We start from the raw sequence: 21,128 nt of genomic DNA on the forward strand, positions 1-21,128 counted from the left end.
TTTATTATATTTACACTCAGAGGTCAGAGCTGTTCTCAGTCATAGTCAAAGAAGGTTTCTTTCCCAATAGGATGAGTTTCATAAGTGGTATGGACAATAAGTGATTCTGAAGTGCTCAGAACTAATAGAATATCTTTGTCACCCTTTCCAAGGCTCAGGGAACACTGAAACAGAAGAAGCAAAAAGAATATAAAAGCATAGAATGTGGGTGTGTGCCATGGACTCCTGAATCTGACACGGGCTTCACACTCATGAATTCAAAGCAGCTGCAGTTATGTACACAAGACTTATTTATGATTAAACATGGCAACATTTCATTTTAGATGGTGGAGAAGCTCAGGAGGCCCTAGCGATTACTGGTCATTAATAGCAGCTAGGTCGTTTTCCTCAGTGGTGTGGCTACTGATAAGTTGCTCATACCACACTCATGCAAGCAACCCTAATGAAGTTTAATGGGTCACCAAGAGACATGAAGTAGGAGGGAAGGTTTTGGAGAACAAAAAGGGTCTCAATGTGAGAGGGAGGGAGAAGACAAAAGGTAAAATGTGCTGAATATAATAAAATGAATTCCACACACATAAAATTATCAAAACATTTAAAAGCATCCCCAATCGAATGGTTAGTATCTGTGTCACTTAAAGTGAGATTTTATAATTCAGTATAATATTTTTCAAACTTTGAAGAATAAAGTTTCTCAAGTTGTCATCTGTGTATTGTTGGAGAAAATACTATCTCCTGTCTACCTACCTGTCCAGCACTTGGCTTTGTTTCTCCAGTTATCATCTTAATGGATGTACTTTTACCAGCTCCATTATGTCCCAGTAATCCTAAAACTTCCCCTGAGAAAAGGAAGACACGTTAGTAATGATGGTGACTATTACAGGTTACTCTGTGTGACAAATGCTTTGCAATGAGCCTTAAATAAGACTTTATAGTTTGATTGTCATGTAATGTGAAAAGACGTGAATAAAATTGGCATAGAACTACGCAGGGCAAGACATGGCTCACCACTGAGGAAGTGTACTGTTTTTGTAGAGGCCCTAAAGTTGGTCCTTAGAACCCAGAACAGGCATCTCATAACCCCTTAATCTCCACCTCCGGGGGACCTGGTGCTCAACCTAGATCTGGAAGCATCTACTTTCACAAGCTCACAGGCCCACACACAATATAAGCATAAGTTAAAACAAAATAACTCTTAAAGGATCGTGCTCAGGCATAATAAAATACAACATATTACAAACCCTTAGTAAACATCGTAATTCATGAAGAAAATTGAAGACATGGCACCAGTGTAAAGAAAAGGATTGGGTGTCTGCTTTTATGACTCCTGTTTCACATAGTACTAAAAATGTTAACCACAGCTATTATATAAGCAAGAAAAAATATATGGTCAAGAAAGTAGACAATTGAATCAACCCTGAAAGCCAATAGTATGATTCTATACATAGAAAAATCTTGTATACATAGAATACATAGAAAATCCTGGTGCTCAACCTAGATCTGGAAGCATCTGTTCTAACAAGTGTGCAGGCCCCTACACAATGTATACATAAGTTAACACAAAATAAATCTTTAAAATGATCATGCTCAAGCACTATAAAATACTACATATTACATACACTTAGTAAACATCTCAGTTCATGAAGAACATTAAAAACTTGGCTCTAATGTAAAGAAAAGGATTGGGTGTCTGCTTTTATCACTCCTGTTTCATACAGTACTAAAAATGTCAACCACAGCTACTATATAAGAAAGAAAAAAATATATGGTCAAAAAAATAGACAATTGAATCATCTCTGTTGGCCAATAATATGATTCTATACATAGAAAATCTTTTAAATGTCCACAGAAAGATCAAAGTGGCAGGTTAGGAAGCCAGCATACAAAATAGGCAGCATTTCTTTTCACATTAAATTTTTTAGTTTACTTTATTTGTATGAGTGTTTTATCTGCATTTAGGCCCTTGTATCACATGAGTCCCAGGTAGCAGCCAAGGTCAGAAGAAGGTATCAGATCCCTCAGAACTGGAGTTACTGGTGATGATGATGAGCTCCCATGTGAGCACTCGTAACCAAATGCAGGTTCTCTGTGGGAGCAACTGGTCTTAACCACTGAACCATCTCTCTAGCTCCACGTAGCAACAATATGAACATACTGATAGAGAAACCCATTCACAAGTATACAAAATAAGGCATATAGCAATAAATAGAAATAAGTGGATAAAAAAAATCTTTATAACGAAAATTTCAGAATTGTTGAGAAAGAAACTGAAGACACTGAGATATGAAATAAATAATCAAAAGATGGAGTGAAAGCCAAGGAGAGGCTACTTGATACTGGATAGATGGTGAACAAGTCTGGGAGTGGAGGACCAGGGAGAAGCTGGGTGGCTGGATATGAGCAGTATAACACTTTTGCATGCATGAAAATGTCGGGGTGAATCCCATTAACCTGTACAATTAATATGTATTAATTAAATAAAACTATATGATGGTATAGAGATGGTCACAGCTGTGACAACACTGAAAAGGAATAGAAACTCTTGAGTTCCTGCCACTTGCCCAGAGTCATAGTATGAGGAATGTCTAAGTCTTACTGTGTCAGACAGAGAGAATCAGAAGTTGGCAAGGATCCCCTTAAACTGGGGCCAAGATATCAGGTTGGAATAGAGGAATGTAGGTCAGTTCCCTGGTAAACACTATTCATTAGGAGAGCAGCAGCACAGATTCAGTAGGAAGACTGTATTTTAAATAGTTTCGTGACAAAAGAATGCTTGTGATTTTCACACCAGTGTTACTGTGTCCCTACTCAAAGGGAAAAACATTTCTGTTCAGAAAGAAACAGTCAACAGTCACTCTATTGGGAAAAGAAGAGATAGCATAGCTTCTGAGCAGGCTAACTGAAGGACAGGGACGCTTAAGTTTGGAGGGTGTTCCTGAGCCAGAACCAGTGTCCAACCTTTTCGAACGCAAAAAGAGATGTTTCTTGTGGCTATCTTCTTCTTGCTCTTAAGAACGAAGCATTTCTTCTTTCCCTTGTACTCCTTGCAAAGGCAGCTGGCAATGATGGCTGGCTTCTGCAAACAAGTCATACCAGTGAATGGTCATTGTAAGCATAATTCTGTAAGTAGATTCTCAAAACCAACATAACTTGGCCTTGGTGCTTTTAGTTATTCTTAGGTAGTACACCTAAAATCTATGTACTTGTATTGATGTCCAAAAAATTGATATTCTGAATTCCCAGAACTTTCTTTGTACTAATATGAGAGCATAGCAAGACATAATTTTCTTATGTTTTTGCAATATTTTTAAAAAATTGAGACACATCTGCCATTGTAAATTTTACCCAGAACCCTTTAATTTTGGCTTTAATAATGTTTCAAAATAATATAATTGTGTTGTTGTCTTACATTTAAGGATGGATTGTTAGCCTTCAAAGAGTCTCAATGTCACACCTCACTAGCTTTCTTTGGTCCATTGAGGGAAAAAAATTATCCGACTCAAAAAATTACATTAAAACAGAAACAAATATAATTAAGCCTATCATCTACCATTTGATCAGGTTCTAGTCATTTCCCTTATTGTGCTATATACTGTGCTGTCTTCTGCAGAACATCTTGATACTGCAAGTGGTGTGCATTTATAAGGTAAAATATCTTATTGTCAAGAGAATAGAATCCCTCAACACCCTGGTTGAGCTAGGTCTTTCACTTGTCCAAGGGACTATTACCTTTGGGAAGTTGGGCTCATCTTAAGCCATGCTAAAGAGATAGGTGTAACAATTAGTTCCTTAATGAGAGCTGTACTCCCCTGACACACTCTAGAATCCTTAACCCTACTACAGGAGATTACAGGTTGCAGCTGCTTAAGGGCCCTAAACCTGCCATATTTTAATTGTTCAGGGAATTGAACTTCTCTGTTTCTTCCTTCTATCTCTTTTCTAAGCATGCATTTCTTAACACTCTGGGCTTTTCTCCCAACACATTGGGTTTCATTGTTCTTTTGCTAATACATCCCTCCCTCCCTGCAATATGGCTGCTCATCTACCATGTGTCTTATTGCCATGGAAGCTTAAAATGGCTTCCCTCTTCTCTGCACCTGCTGTTATTTTGCAGTTTACCTGTTATGAGTGTTTTCTTTAAAAATGTAATAAAAATGTCCTTAAGTTTCCATTTGAACCCAGTCTTAAATTATTTTATTAATGAGTCTAGGAACCCCCAAATGGCTTTCCAGTATCCACTCCATCACAGTCATTCAGAAAGTAATGGTGACAAGGGAATCTAGTAGTTAATATTCTCATTAGTGTTCAAAAGAACCCAAAAGGGCTACTGTTTCTAATCCAAGAAATAAAAAAAACCCACTGGGACATCCTGAGGGGGTGTTCAATTATAGAACACTAAATAAAGAAACTTGCATACTATCTGAGGAACCCAGAAAGCTTGATAAACTTACATTCTCCAGTATCGGCTGCATGAAGGGACAGCCAAAGTTGTCACTGTGATGACTACTTCTATCAATAAAAGTTGTAGCTGCCAATTAGAAGTCTGACTTCATATTTCACATATCTCACTATACATTCAACTTTTAACCAGACAAAAATGAGTTCAGCTCCTGTGAACTGGCCTACAATCATCTATTATCAATGGTCATGGAGCTGGCTTGAGTAAATCTAAGCATGAATGAAATGGTCAGGTGGAATATCTTAGCACCTTGCATTTTCAAGCAAGACAAAGTGCAGTAAGATTTTTTTTAACCAAGAATAAAAATGTACAGAAGAGTGGGCTGCTTGTCTCTGAGGATGAGAGCAAGTCAATGACTGTTCAATGATTGCCTTATCATTGGCTGATCAATGATTTCTCTATCACTATGTATTCAGGAAACATGCTCATTTCTTTTAAGAGTACATATGAAGCAGTTGAAGGTGTTCTTCATTTTAAAGTGGAACCCTTAAGCACATTCCTTAACTGCAAACAGGTTAAGACACTTTTGCTGTGAGCTTTACAAAGCTTACTTCCTGGAAGTCCGCTGAAGTCAAAGCATTTGCTGTCCACACTCTTTCCAGACTCACATCTTCATCTTCCCCTTCTGGTTCTTCTGGATTGTTAAATACATGGTCACTTCTAGAAGAAATTCTATAGAGAAAGAAATCTATTAATAACTTATCATTGGGGTCCGGTTCTATCCTCTATTGTTTTTATATCAGAGTAGACTGGATGAACAATAAGTCTTAGAACATCTCTCTTTTGTCAGAATACACATTACTCTCTCACACCAAAAATTAGTGGTCAAAGAGTCACCAAGTGAAGGAGACATTGCTTCTTGGCTAGTGTCAATTCTCCTTATTATGAAGATATTATTTTTTAACCTTATTATACAGCTTCATATTAATAGATTGGCAAAAAATAATATCACATTTTAAGGAATAACTTTCTGGGAATAGAATAATACAAATTATTGACATTGTCAAAATTGTTTTTAGAGTGATGGACCTGAATCTTCTAAATCAGCTCTAGCTATGTGGATAGGCATAGCCCCTACTCTGGGATGTGTCAGAGGAACCTTTGTCTCTCCATTCCAGGTCACACATTTATGACAAGACAATTAATTTAGGTTCTTTTCCCTCCCTCCCTTCATCATTGTGGTCATAGGTGATGTGTCAAAGCTTGATTTTTCTATCCAACTTTCTAAAACCAAGACGGCACTAGTATGAGAGTAGGCTGGCCAGCTATTCTCATTCCACTAGAACACATGGGCTTTGAGACCTGAGATTCACAGTGGCAAAACTAGAGTCCCAGTCAGGCAGAGATTCTTTTTCTCTCTCTTTTTTTAATTGTTTGTTTCATATGTGTGTGGAGGGGGGAAAACAACTTTCAAGAGTTTTTTTTTTCTCTCCTTCCATGATGTAGGACCTGGGGATTGAACTCAGGTCATCAGTCTTGGTGGCAGGTACCTTTACACATTCAGCCACCTCACTCTTACATACAAGTGGTGATTCCCAAATATAGAATCTAAAAATTAATGAAGACTCATAAGGACTAATATGCTTCTGGCTGTATTCTTGAGTCTTACTTGAATAGAGCACACTTACTTTTAAGCTCTCTGGATACCTAATCCCAATTTTTTTTCTATTACAGGTTAATTGAAAATGCCCAGAACACATGGGACAGGTTTCTCACTCTAGCAGCAAGAGAGTTATTGTTTCTGCCATATCCCTCCCCACCTTTTAACTCGGTGGTTTTTTCTAGGTAGACTGTGTTCTCATGGGTTCTTGGCCCTCCCTTGCACACAGTGGCAGATGAAGACATGGATTTCCTGTGTTTCTTGTGTGTTGGACCTGTTTTGACCATGGTTACAACAATCATCTTTAGGGCCTGTTATGATAATCATATTTATAATTTCTATAACTTTTTCTTCATTATAATTTCATGGACAAGATGTCCATGAGAATTTGTATGCTACCTTTATACAAAATTGTTCAATAAGGAACACAAAACTATGTGATTTCTCTAAACCTGAAGATGGGATCCATTCTCCTTGTTTTCATTCCAAACTTCCTTTCCAGACATCGAAGGATAACTAGGAAGATGGCAAAATGAAGAAAAGACTAGAGGAAAGAGAGAGGACCTCAGTTAGAAATACCAAATGCTAGGTATCAGAAGTAAATGGCAAATAACCTTCTACAGATGTGTACAGGATAGAATGGTTAACATTGCAAGAACTACCCATTCACCTGCTTAAAGAAACAAGTCAAAATGATTGACATTCTTTGTACAGAAGCAGTGCAAGTGTTCATACTGTCTTACATTATATTATGCTCTGAACTTCATCCATACTTTAGGATACATCTTTATTTGGTGTGAGTGTATGTCTGTATGTATGGGAGTCAGAAGAGAAAATTAGAAGTCTTTCTTAATCAGTCTTCAGTTTATTAATGGAGTCTACATCTCTCACTTGAACCCAGATCTTGTTGGTCTGCCAGTCCAGCTAGCCAGCTAGCCTAGGGGACATCTATCTCTAATTCAGAGAAGGCATGACCACCCAGCATTTAAGTGAATATTGGACACATACATGCTATTCCTGACGCATGCACAGAAGTAATTTATCCACTGAGGCATATCCCCAACTCTCTACTATGTCTTTAGAATTGGAAAGTGCAATTTATTTTGTCACTGGATATTTGTTTTTAAAAATGACTCTCTGCTTAGAAACATATTGCCTTTCTGGGACTTAGCTACATAAAAGACCTTAATCTTGAAGCTAGCGCTGGGGGTGTTGATCAGTGACAACATTTGTGCAATAGGTATAAGTCCTGGGTTTGGTCTTCAGAACTGTCTTTTTTCACCAAAAATATGATCAAAAAAGCCCCCTGCATCATTTAGGTTAAGGGTGTCTCTCTGTGTATAGTAATATTTGAACAAGAAGGATACTTACAGCTAGGAAAAACAGATAGGTATATTCTCTTCCTTGTTCAAAAATTATTTCAGAATATTCACTAATCTGCAAAGAAAGAACAAATTAAACATGAAGTTTATAATCAATATATATTATGCAAATGTGATTGGGCCACTGATCAACTCTACTAGTGTAGTCTTTTCCCAGATATTTCCATGGGCACAAAGGAAGTACCAATTGTTAAATATGTAGCTAGGGGTTGCTATTCTTCCTCTCATTGCCTGGGAGCTATGAGGCTTTTCTCTAAAGGATAACATCTGTGTTTAAGGATCAGCCACTGAGACAATCCAGAGAACAGAGGAGACAGGGCTTCTACAAGCAGAATTCCCTCTGTACCCATCGTCCCTTGGTGATGCTCCACTCTTTCCTGTGATTCCCCCATTTGGAAGTTTAGAATCTCTAAGGAGTAAAAGGGAAAATAACTTATTGCTGTTGTATCAGCTCTAGATAGAGTGTATCAAATACCAAAATGTAGCATAAAAGCCACACCAATGTCAGGACTTTAAAGCATGGAATTGCAGAAATTAGGGGCAAATGTTGTATACACTAGTAGGACACAGAACACCAAAGTATTTTATTAGTGTCAATGTTGTTTTCTCTACTACTGACTTCCATGTCTCCAGGAAACAGCAGCAATGTTAAATTGTCACTTATAGGTAAATGGGCCTATGGTATATCAGGCAAAATCTCCCTAATTCAATTAAGAATTTTCTACAGGTTTTGTGCCTTGGTTAGTGTCCTAGTCCCTCCATTGGAAGTCTTTTCTGGTTACAGGAGATTGCTGTTTCAAGTTCCATATCCCCTACCATTAGGCGTCTTAGCTAGGGTCACCCTCATAGATTCCTAGGATTTTCTACTCTTTCAGGTTTCTAGCTAGCCCCAGAAATGCACCACTACAGATTCCAGCTCTCTTCCTCCCCCCACCTTCTCTCATCTCTTACCACCCCCAACTTCATCCCTCCTGTTCCTTGACCCACCACTTCCCTATAAAATCCCTTCCCTTTATCCACCCCAGATGTTTACTTATTTCCCCTTCTCAGTGAGATTAAAACATCCCCCTTGAGCTCTTCTGTTACTTAGCTTCTTTGGGTGTGTGGATTGTAGCATGGTTGTTCTGTAGCTTATGGCTAATATCACTTTTAAGTGAATACATACTATGAATGTCCTTTTGAGACTGGGTTACCTCACTCAAGATGACATTTTCAACTTCCATATATTTGCCTGCAAAATTCATGATGCCTTTGATTTTAATAGCTGAATAGTATTCCATTGTGTAGACAAACCACATTTTTCTTTATCCATTCTTCAGTTGAGGGACATTTAGGTTGTTTCCAGTTTCTGGTTATTATGAAAAAAGATGCTATGAACATAGTTGAGCAAGTGTCTTTGTGGCATGGTGGAGCATCTTTTGGGTACATTCCCAGGAGTGGTATAGCTGAGTCTTGTAGGAAGAACTATTCCCATTTTTTCTGAGAAACCACCAAATTGATTTCCAAAGTTGTATAAACTTGTACTCTCACCAGCAATGGAGGAGTGTTTCCCTTGCTCCACACCCTCATCAACATGTGCTGTGCTGTCACTTGAACTTTAAATCTTTGCCATTCTGACAGGTGTAAGATGGGCTCTCAGAGTCATTTGTATTTCACTGATGACTAAGAATGTCAAACATTTCTTTAAGGACTTTTGCTTCTTGTCCATTAGAAAGTCTTCTGTTGAGAGGTCTATGTTTAACCTTGTACCCCACTTTTTAAAATTGGGCTATTTGCTTTGCTGATGTGTAGTCTCTTAAGTTCTTTATGAAGTTTGGATATCAGCACTCTGTCAGACGTAGGGTTGGTGAAGATCTTTTCTCATTCTGTAGACTGATGTTAAGGTGTCATTTGCTTTTCCGTTTCGTGAGGTTCCATTTGTTTATTGTCAATCTTAGTGCCTGAGCCGTTGGTGTTCTGTTCAAGAAGTTGTCTCCTGTGCAGATGTGTTCAAGGTCATCCCCACTTTCTCTTCTCTCAGATTTACTATATCTTATTTTACGTTGAGTCTTTGATCCACTTAGACTTGAGTTTTATACAGGGAGATAGATATGAAACTGTATTCTTCTACATGCAGACATCCAGTTTAATCCAGCCCCATTTGTTAAGATGCTTTCTTTTTACCATCGTGCAGTTTTGGCCTCTAGGTCCAAAATCAAGTGTCCATAGGTGTGTGGGTTTACTTCTGGGACTTCAATTTTAGTCCATTGATCAACCTGTCTGATTTTATCCCAATGCAGTGCAAGTTTTATTACTTTTGCTCTGTAGTACAGCTTGAGATCAGAGGTGCTGATACCTCCAGCAGTTATTTTACTGTATAGGATTGTTTTAGCAACCATGCTTTTTGTTTTATTTTGTTTTTCCATATGAAGTTGAGTATTGTTGTTTCAAGATCTATAAATAATTGTGTTGAATGTTTGGTAGTAATTGCATTGAATCTCTAGATTGCTTTTTATAAGATGGCCACTTTCACTATTGTAATCCTACTGATCCATGGAGCATGGGAGATATTTGCACCTTCTGTTATCTTCTTCAACTTCCTTCTTCAACGACTTGAAGTATTTGTCATACAAGGCTTTCACTTACCTAGACACCAACACAGCCACAAAAGCTTTGACCCACCATTGTCCTGTCTACAAGATGTACAGGAGTAGAGATGGAGCAAAATTGAGGGAATGGCCAACTAATAACTGGCCCATCTTGATATCCATGCCATGAGAGATATTCCACCCCTGACACTATTAATGATATTCTGCTGTACTTGAAACTGGCACCTAGCATAACTATCATCTGAGAGGCTTTGTCCAGCAACTGATGGAAACAGATGCAGAGTTTCATAGTCAAATATTAGGCAAAGCTTGGGGAATCCTTTTGAAGAGGTTTAGGAAGGATCAAGAAGCCAGAGAGGTCAAGAATACCACAAGAAAACAAATATACAGAATCAACTATCCTGGGCCCATATGTACCCAGAGAGAGTGATTCACCAAACAGAGAGCATGCAAGGGATTGACCTAGGACCTCTGCACACATTTAACAGGTGTGCAGCTCAGACTTTGTGTGGGACTCCTAACAGCCCAAGCAGGGGCTGTAGCTGACTGTGTTTCCTCCCTTTGGATCACTTTCCCCTAAGTAGGCCTTGCCTAGTCTCAATAGGAGAAGATATGTCTAGTCCTACTGAAACTTGATATGCCAAGGTGGGTTGATATCCATGGGAGGCCTCCCCTTTTCTGAGGAAAAAGGAAGGACAGGAGGATGGGGTGTGAAAAGGAAAGACTGGAAGAAGAGGAGGGAATGAAAGATGATATTTGAATTTTCTTCATTATGGTTTCCATTGCTGTAAAGGAATGAAATGACCAAGGCAACTCTTATAAAGGAAAATACTTAATTGGGACTGACTTAAATTTCAGAGGTTCAGTCTATTATCATCAAGGTGGAAATCATGATGGCACGCAGGTAGACATGGTGCTGGATAAGGAGCTGAGGGTTCTATATATCTATCTGAAAGCAGTCAGGAGGAGACTGGAATTCTGCACATTGACAAAGTCAGAGCATAGGAGATCTCGGATTCTACCTACACAGTGTAACACTTCCTCCAACAAGGCCCACTCCTTCTCCAATAAGGTCATGACTCCTATAGGTTCCACTTCCTGTGGCAAAGCATACAAACACATGAATCTACAGGGGGAGCAAGCCTATTCTAACCACCACATTCACTCCCTGGCCCCCATAGGCTTACAGCCATAATATAGTGTAAAATGCTTTTAGTGCAACTTCAAAAGTCCCCATAGTCTATCACAATCTCAAAGTTCAAAAGCCCAAAGTTCAAAGTCTCTTCTGAGATTCATGCACTCACTTAACCATAATCCCCTATACAATCAAAATCAAGAAGCAGATCACGTACTCCAGCATTATGGGATAATAATTTTCATTCCAAAACATCATAGTGAGGAAATACTGGACCAAAGAAAACCGATAACCTGCTCAATAAGTTTCAAATTCTGTATCTTCACGTCTGATGCTCAAGTCCTTTCAGCTATGTCAACTGAAGCACACTTCTTTCTCTTAGGCTGAATCTACTCCCTTTTTCTGGAAGCTTTTCCCAGTAGGCATTCCACAGCTTTGGCATCTCTAACCTTTGGGATATCCAAGGTAACTTCAACATCACAGCTTCTTGTTCCAATATCTGGGATCTACATGTGATTTTCTGAGATCTTCCAAAGGTCTTGGATCACCTCTCCAGTTCCTCCCCCTGTAGCACACTAGGTTCTGAGTACTCCACTAGGTTCTGACTACTCCATTCCTCTGCTGGTGCTGTTCTTGATGGTCATCCCATGGTACAAGCAGCTTCTATACTCTGGAGTCTTCTGCTAAAACTAGACTGCACTTTCACCAATAGCCTCTCACAGTCTCTATCTCTATGGTGCTAAGCCTCAACTTCTTTGAATGACCCCTTTAGTTCTGGGCCTTCAACTGCTACTGACATTGTACATTTACAAGTGGCCTTTCCTGGCCTCTCACAGCTCCAAGCCTCAGATTATCTCCATGACTGATTCATGCCTTCAAATCCAGCACCACCTGGGTGATTCTTACATGTCACCAATTTTAGCTGCCAGCTCAATGTCTCTGGAACACAGTTTCTTTGAGATCTCAGAACACACTTTCCGGAAGATTTCACTCTAGCTAACCAGCATCAGTTATCCCACTAATCCCTTCCATTACTGACTCTAAAGTCAGAGCCACATGGCCAAACCTGCCAAAATCTGCAGCTCGTTGGGGCTAGCACATGGCCCCCATGTACTTCATCACTAGCTTTCTGTTTTCAATGATTTCCTTCACTGTCTCAGCTTGGTTGTCCTGAAACCTGCTCTGTACACTAACTTTGAACTCTGTCTCCTGAGTTCTAGGATTAATGGGTGTAACATCACACCTAGACCTAAGCTATTTTTTTTATTTCTTTTCACATCATCTTTATAAGCATGGAAACTCAAGATCTGGAATAAAGACAAGTGTTGATGTGGATCAAAAGCATGTGTCATCCCACATCAATATCCAGTTCCAAAGTCTCGATCTTCCAGCCTCAAGATCTGGATTATACCTGTGTCCTCCATGACTGGAGTATGGTTCATTCCAGATATAGTCAAGTTGACAACTGAGAAAAACCATCACGATCCATTCCTTGACAATTTGGCAGACTATCATATCTTCTTAAGTCCAAATGAAAGCAATAACCAGGTCATAATAATTCCTAACATGAGACAACTATCCCTCTTTCAACTGTGAAGATATCAACAATAATTTTAGAGTGGTGGGATATGGTCCAGAGGTTATCACTCACTTAATTTGATTTAATATCCTTGAACAAAGGATATTTTGTTCAAATATCCTTGAACAAAATTTAATATCCTGGAACAAAGGGCTCCATTCTAATTCATGGTGCCCCTTTAATCTTTAAATATATATATATATATCTTATCCTTTCTCAATTTGCTATGTCTGATCAAAATGTTCTTCATAAGAATAAACCGTAATATGCAGTCTATGCTAGGCTGTTGGCACATTACGAGGTTTCCTTTGTCAATGCAATTAATTTAAATCTCTTAATTTTAGCCTCAAGCTGACTCTTCAAACAAGGGCACAAACCAGCTACATTCTTCACCAAAATATCAGAAGAACAGTTTCTAGGCCACATGCTAAAATTCTTGTCCTTTGAATCTTCTTGAGCCAGAGTAGCACAATTCAAATCACCCTCAGCACCAGTGTCTTCCATGCTTCTGCTAGTATGGCCTACTAAGCTCCACTTAAAGCATTACACTGCTTGACTAATGCAAAGTTCCAAAATTCACACTCCTCCAAAAAATAAAAAAATATGGCCAGGACTGTCAAAGAAAAAAAAAAAACCATTCCTGTTACCAATTTCAGTATTAGGATTTCCATTACTGTGAAGGGACAAAATGACTAAGGCAATTCTTATAGAGGAAAACATTTAATTGTGGTTTAATTTCAGAGATTCAGTCCATTATCATCATGGTGGGAAGGATGGCAACATCTAGGCAAACATGGATCTGGAGAAGGAGCTGAGAATTCTACATTTTTATCTGAAGGCAACCAGAAAGAGACTGGAATTCCACACTGGGCAGAGCCTTAGCATAGGACCTCAATGTCTGCCTACATAGTGATATACTTCCTCCAACAAGGCCACACCTCCTAATAGTGCCTCTCCCTATGGCCATGCATCAAATGCATGAGTCTATGGGAGACAAACCTTCAAACCATCACAGGGATGTAAAGTAAATTTAAAAAATGAATTTAAATGGTAAAAAAGTAATAAAAATACTTTAAATTTTCAGTCTCCAGTGTATATAGTTTCTAACTCAGGACAAAGCTTTTTCAATGGCTCCCCTATTCTGAGACACTTATAGAAATGTCGCGACTTTCTTACCTGAAAATGTAAAAATGTGCAGCCTCCCAGTGTAGCAGGTGGAATCAGGGCAATAGAACAAAGCAGTGGGGTATCATTAAAGAAAGAAATAAGCATAAAAAACACAGAGAAGAAAGAGACCTAGAAGAAAATGAAATACACATTTTAGTTGCTTCCTAAAATGCAATGGAAGGAGTGAAGTGATGACTCACCAGATAAGACCATGGCTTTTCTCATACAGAGAACCTGAGTCTAGTTCCTTGTACACATGTCAAGTAATTCACACCTTCCTGTAACTCCAGCTCCACCCAACCCAACAATGTTTTCTGGAACCTTCACTTGTGAATACACACATGCACTTAAGCACAAAAAATAGATCTTAAAACCAAAATTTAAATATATTTTAATTTATTCTAATCTGATTTTCATTGTCATAAAATTAACATTATCACAAACATTTTTTCCTAGACTTGGCTAAAAGCATTTGGCTTTATATTGGAATTTTGACAAAGCTGGACAAATATAGCATCTGATATAGTATCTAAACATGCTATGGACAGAGGAACAAAATCACAGAGGATTAAAATCAAAATTTTAATCACAGAGGAACAAAAATAAAGTAGGTTTGATATTGTCTAGGGATTAAATAAATAAGCTATAGGCAATAATCAAAGAGAAATATTTTGAATTGAACAGAATTGCATTTTGTAGAAGTATTTTCTCAAATATATTGATACATTTATCAATTAGGCAACATGTTTTTGAGCACCATTATAACTGATAGAACAGAAGTCACAGGTGCAAACTTTTCATCATTCCCTTTAACCTTCCTTCTTAAACTATGGCAAAGCTTTTCTAGAATGATCTGTGCTTCTCTTCAATTCATTCTGATGTCAGAGTACTACCTCTGACAACATTTCCATTCTAAAAGCTTCTAATTTTCCCATTACAAAACATAGACTCCTGTAGGATTACTCTGTGAGCATGTTTTGTAAGGTGAGCCCTGAATCTAGCCTTAATTTCCATCTTAACTAGGTCCCTGTCTGAGCTCAGCTTCCTACAGCAGAGGTGTTTCATCAGTTTCTACTGTTTTATAGGATAGGTCTGGCTTTCTTCCCTTTCGAGTTTTTACTCTATTTGCCTTATCTTCGAAGAATGAAAAGTATATCTTTAGAAAATTATCACTATTTGAAAATCTTACTCCTTGCTAATTTTCAGGGATTAATGCCTGATGTTTATATACAGTTTATGGTTTTATTATTCTACTTATGGATATATCTTTATCTACATTTATATCTGTATCTGTTTCTACGTATACACATACATCTATATCCATACCTATCTCTATAGCAATATATATATGTCTATATCCATAGCCATACCTATATCTATACCTAGTCTATATCTATATAATTTTCATTATTCAGTTTTATGAAAATATGCCTTATGTCTGTATCTTTGTTAATTTGTGAAAATAAGTGATTATAAACTGCTGCAATTAATATGTATAAAGTAATATTATAACTAGTTTCTCAAATACAGCATCATTTGATGCTGAAGTATATCAAGCCTTCCAGAATTTCAAATACAAAACATTACGGGAGAAGTTTCATTCTCACTTAACTCACTGGAGGAAGAGACTATGTACCCTGCATGTTTTCTTCCTCAACCATCTCAAACTCTGGTACATGAAGAAAATCAAGTATTTGTTAAACAGTAATGTAATTGAGACATTCAAAACATAAATGCTAGAATAAATATATGTAAGTTACATATATTCTCTTTTTAAGTTTAGAAAGTGAAGATTTTAATAAATGATTCTTAACAAGGGGTTCCTTACCAATCAGATTTTAGCTCTAGATTTTTAAATTAACAATATTCATAGTCTTCTAAAAATTCCATAACCTTTGTATTCAGGTAATTTCTTTTCCTAAAAGGAATTTCAAGATAATATCTAAGTTTATGATCCTATAGCTAATTCTCTTACCTTTAAAGAAAGTGAAATGAAAACAGATAAATTTTAACATACATGTCATACACACACACACTCACACACACACACACACACACACACATATCCATGTGTATAACATGTATGTCAAAATTTATCTGTTTTCATTTCACTTCATAAATATATATTTCATAAATATATTATATATATATATCTCCATTATTATAAGATGAAACTAGTGAAAAGTCAGAAAAATACATTTAAAATATTTTAAAGTATAAAATATCATAACCAACCAACAGTATTTTTAAAGTATTAGTACTTAACACCATCATAAAAATAAAAACAGTAAAATACTTACAATATAGAAGCAAAGGGACCAAATGCCACTATTTTTTCTCCCCTTGCGACAAATGAATGAAATCACATACGTCATAAAAATAATTGACATGGCATAGCCACTAACATAGAGAATCTGGAACCAATAGGAATATGAGAATAAATATTGTGACATGTGAAAACTTTTGAATGTCCTAATGTCGTGAAACAATATCTTTATGTTCTTTCATTTATAATGATTTAAATATCATAGAGAGTGGTAAAGTGGGTGGCTCGGGATTGTCACTTCTCATCACAAACATCATAAAACACAAACAACTAATAAAGGCGACTTTGTCGTTTTTCTGCAAGCAAAAGTTTACATACAATACTTCACTCAAAAAAGACAACTTTGAAATGATAAGAATGCTTTGGTGTATTCTGAGGGCTCTTGGCCTACCACAGCCCCTGCTTGGAGATTGTCTGCCAGATGAATGTCTGTATTCTCAGTGTAGGATCTTAGTTTCTGGTGCCATATAACTGGATATTTTTTTGGGGGGAGGGGGACTGTGACAAAAGATTTGTACTTATGCAAAGAGTGTTACTGAATGTCACAGTCAAAGCAGGCAGAGGGATCCAGTCATGGGGGCCCAAAGTTTAATCTCAGCCCTCAGGAGGATCTTCATGATTTCAAAGTCATCTTGGATTGCTAGGACTGCATAGTTGGACTCCATTCAAGGAACAACAACAACAAAAAACACAACAGGGAAAAAGCCACAGAGACAATTTTCTGTCATATGTATTTTAGGCACACTTTAAGAAACCCTTATAAAAGAAATGAAAGTATAAAAGTGGTATATTGTATGTTACTGTCAATTTTTGGGTTGAATTGCCTAATGATAGTTGTTTTAGGAATGGTGTCACTTACCTGAATAAACAAATCTCCAGCTGTGAGCATAATCTCTGAAGGGGCTGAGGCATAAAATGCAATGTACATAGAAAAAATGAGTGCAAAGTAGACTGGAACCTCAAACAGAGCCTGCCCGAACCAATATGCAGATGGGGAGAGCCCTGATATCCACAGCTGGAACTGTACTCTGTTCTGATAAGGAAGTGCAATCATCAGTTGGATTTTGTTTGTTTTTTATAAAATATGAAGCATATAGAAAATAACCAAACAAGTTTTGACTATTAGTGATTAAACACTATACAGATTAAGGGACATGGATCATTTTAAAGTGTCTCTCTCAAAATTCGTTGTTGTTACTAATAAAAATAATTTATCCTAATGTGCTATTGTAGTTAATAAAAATAAACCATCCAAGTTACTGGGAAAGAAAGCATGCTATTAATCGAAGATTGACTTAATGCCTACAAAGCAAAATTCCCCAGATGAGTATTAACTTTCAGTGGTATAACAATTCATCCCTTATCCAAATGAAAGTAGCCATTTTTTTCCATGTAAAATTGTCTCCTTGGTTTATTCTCAATGAAAATAAGTGATTAAAATACTGTCAGTAATTACATCTTGCGTGTTACTTTCAGATAGCTTTATACTTTCTCATTTTTAAAGTCATTAATGTATTTCATAGTAATATATATGGATTATGAGAGGTTATTTTGTTTCACTAAATTTTATATTTTAAAAATCCACCAAATGATAACAACTTTGAAAACTTTTTTCCAACTTTATTTTCAGTCATTACTATTTCTTCTGCCTTAGATAATCTAATAAAATGTATCTAATAAAATGGTTATTATTGTCCCATAAATCATTAAAGTTCAGATTTTTTTCAGAGCTGTTTTTTTCTTTATGTGCTTCAGTTAAGTTAGATCCTTGGGGGAAGCTCTACAAGTGATTACTAGAAATAGGTATTTCCAGTCCTGTATAATTTCTGAATGTGCTCATCTTACAGAGATCTGTACATTCTTGCCATGATGAAGTTCTACTCCATGCATTCGTAGCTCCATCTTGGGAACAGTGTCTAACCAACCCTTGTGTAGAGTTCTACTGCCTCTGCTCTGTGTAATTCCTGCATTGACCGAATGCTTAAAAACAATTTCCAATACTCTAACCCTTTTGAATTCCAAGTTCTTCTTTTAGTTTAATAAGACTTTGGGGTGCTGCTCAAGGACTGTCTGTGTTCCATGAGCTAGTTCCAAGAAGGTATGTGTGATGTACAACTTAAACTTACATATGAAATCTCACCCAGTCTTCCACTGAAAGATTACCTTTTAGGGGGGCCAATCCTCATCACAATGCTTCCATTATTCAGAAGGAAACAAACAAAACCTTTTATCTATCTCTTGTTCTCTTTCTTGTGGTCTTTCCACTTGTCCTTCCCTTTTCCTACCTTTTCACTTCTTGATTTGATTCTTACTTTTTACTTCTATAAAGGTCCAATTATGTATTAATCAGCTGCTCAGTGTATAAATCCACACACCTTATTAAAGAACAGCCCCACAATTACATTAAAAACAACTTCTGACTGTTTAAACAAATGAAAGTTTTCATTATTTTTTACTACCTTATAGTCATCAATGCTGGTCATGGAAATATAAGGAGGAACACAAGCCATCAAAAGGATCCATGAGAAGAAATAAACCATGTAATCTAATGTTCTATGGCCGTTATCCTAGGAATGGAAGTAGTACAAAGTGGAAAATCATTGTCTGGGTTACATTACTCAAAACAAAATCAAATATTGCATTGGGTCTTTTTTGAGATTTCCGTGTCCTCACATCCTAATCATATTTTCAACATAGATTTTGCTTATGTATCCAATTTTGTAAGTAAACAATTGAAAGAAGCTACACGATATGATTTTGAAAATGGAAAGTAATAATGAGAACAAGGGGTTCTCACTATGATGGTAAAATTCTAAAGTTTAGCCTGACATTTAAGATGATCAACACTTTTAGGCTTTAAATAATTATTGTGAAAATTTGTTACTTTAAACCAATGCAACCAATTTTATATTCAGGAATTCCAACTCATCAATTTCACATTTTAGGGGTTTTTTCCATCTCTTCCTCCCCTTCATCCTTCTCCTTCTTTTGATTTCTTTAACATAATCTTATTTTGCCATCCAGATTGAACTTGAAATCATAATGATTCTGCCGAAACCTCACAAGGTGTGAGTCAGCATGCTTAGCTTGTCTCTCCTAATTTAACATGCAGTGCTTACAGTGGGCAGCTCAATTGAATATGCATAGTCATATACGATATACTGTATCATACTACATATCAAATTAAAATAAATACATAGTAAGATAGATACAAACACTAATCTAATTATGAAAGTAAGTCTATCAATACCACTGAGATTATCTGAATGGAACAATCTGGAAGACGCTAGATAAAGCAGAACCTACAAGAACATACCAACCTCAGGGAACGTGCTGCGGTCAGTTTGAATGTGTGCTGATGGTGCGAACAGTCCAAGTAGCCCATTACTCACAATATCCACCAGGACTGGAAAACAATTCAGTCTCCTGGTATTGCACGCCAATGTAAAGTTGTAATTCTAAAATTGAACAAAAAGATTTATCAGTCTGGAAGGGGAAAAGATAAAGTTTCTGTACAAAATATGCAAAAACTCATCAAATACTAAAAGGATGGCATATTCTTTGTGACATGGCTGACAGACTAGAGGTTCTTCAGTTTCTTTCTTTGAGATGTTCAAGTCAATGCTGTAATGTTTAAATGCCTTATTAAGCAACAGGATATAATTAAAGTTTAAAACAAACCTCTAACAGGACAAACTAATTATGGCTGCTGTCCTGTAGCCATTTGCTTGGAATCCCATTTTTCCATCCTGGATGGAGAAGTGAGATGGATAAGAATCAAGAAGTTCATGAGGTTACAATGCCTATGAGTAACTTAACTAGGAAGGAAGAGGGGACTCTTCTGTGGAGACATCTACAATCTGTGCAGTGAACTGTGACGTTGCATCTCTCGGGAATTGCCACCCATGCTGGGGTGAACTCTGTGATCATTCAGATACCCAACTCACCCTTAACTCCTGTAAGAAACCCTATAAGCTCATTGGTTCACTAAGCTAGGCGTGTGTGGGATAATAACTTTGGTTTTATTCACATCTTCTCAAGAAAAGCCATGTAACTTACAGACTGTATCCGATTTAGGGACTATCTTTGGCATCTCTGGCTTAAAGCTCCAGATAACAAGTTGAAATCGTATTGTTTTCAAAATTTTTTTATTTACTCATTAGTGCATGTTTTTTTCTGTGTGTACATGTGTGTACATCTGTGCATGTATGTATGTGTTCATTGTGTATGTGTGAAAGTCAGAGGACAAGTTTCAGTAGTCAATTTTGTTTCTACCACATGTGTTCCAGGAATCAATAGTGAATGTAACTTTATTATATTAAACTCATGAATATAGTTCCCTGAATGGTAAAGGAAAGGAGGAATCTTTATGCATTCTCTTAAGTAAATTTAATATTAAATGGCATAATCATAGCCCAAATCCTCTCCTAAAATACAAAATATATACACAGATATGCTATCTGTTTACAGTGTCTCAGATGCTGTCTTTCATTAAATTGCCATATAATAGTCAAAGCTCTATTCCCTGGAGATGCACATACCTTCTCACCACCTGATACGATGATGGCTCCATTATACTGACTGTCCTCTGTGCCATTTCTAGTCCCAAAGGCATCAACTTCCAAAGCTATGTTCTGTTGCTCTAGTGAATGTATGAAGTCATCGATCTTTGCTCCTAATAGACAGTAAAATGCAAAAGGCACTACAAATCCCAGGGAACACCACAAAATTATGTATCAGGATGACTCTTCACAGCCATTTGGTTGTTATAGAATGCAATAGTATGGATTTTAATTCTCCATATATTTCTTTTCTGAAGAAGTACCTTTTGTTCCCTTTTGCTTTAGGTACATGTGTGCATGTTATTATATGTGTAAGAACACATGCATGTT

At 37.0% G+C, this 21,128-nt stretch overlaps 1 protein-coding gene across 1 annotated transcript in view; it reads right to left on the reverse strand.

The window, feature by feature from the left end:
• LOC114615584 (ATP-binding cassette sub-family A member 8-A-like) overlaps positions 1-21,128 on the reverse strand; it is a 77,509-nt gene that overhangs the window by 11,265 nt on the left and 45,116 nt on the right. Inside the window, exons 21-31 of the mRNA XM_028761282.1 lie at positions 20,778-20,911; positions 19,557-19,694; positions 18,696-18,803; positions 17,096-17,269; positions 16,211-16,324; positions 13,920-14,039; positions 7,431-7,496; positions 6,512-6,603; positions 5,011-5,131; positions 2,959-3,076; positions 748-839 (exon numbers count right to left, since the gene is read on the reverse strand). Coding sequence (XP_028617115.1) covers positions 748-839; positions 2,959-3,076; positions 5,011-5,131; positions 6,512-6,603; positions 7,431-7,496; positions 13,920-14,039; positions 16,211-16,324; positions 17,096-17,269; positions 18,696-18,803; positions 19,557-19,694; positions 20,778-20,911 — 1,277 coding nt within the window. The remainder of the gene's footprint in view (positions 1-747; positions 840-2,958; positions 3,077-5,010; positions 5,132-6,511; positions 6,604-7,430; positions 7,497-13,919; positions 14,040-16,210; positions 16,325-17,095; positions 17,270-18,695; positions 18,804-19,556; positions 19,695-20,777; positions 20,912-21,128) is intronic.

The sequence above is a fragment of the Grammomys surdaster genome, unplaced genomic scaffold (assembly GCF_004785775.1).
Source record: "Grammomys surdaster isolate TR1022 unplaced genomic scaffold, NIH_TR_1.0 126906, whole genome shotgun sequence".
NCBI classification, from domain to species: Eukaryota; Metazoa; Chordata; class Mammalia; order Rodentia; family Muridae; genus Grammomys; species Grammomys surdaster.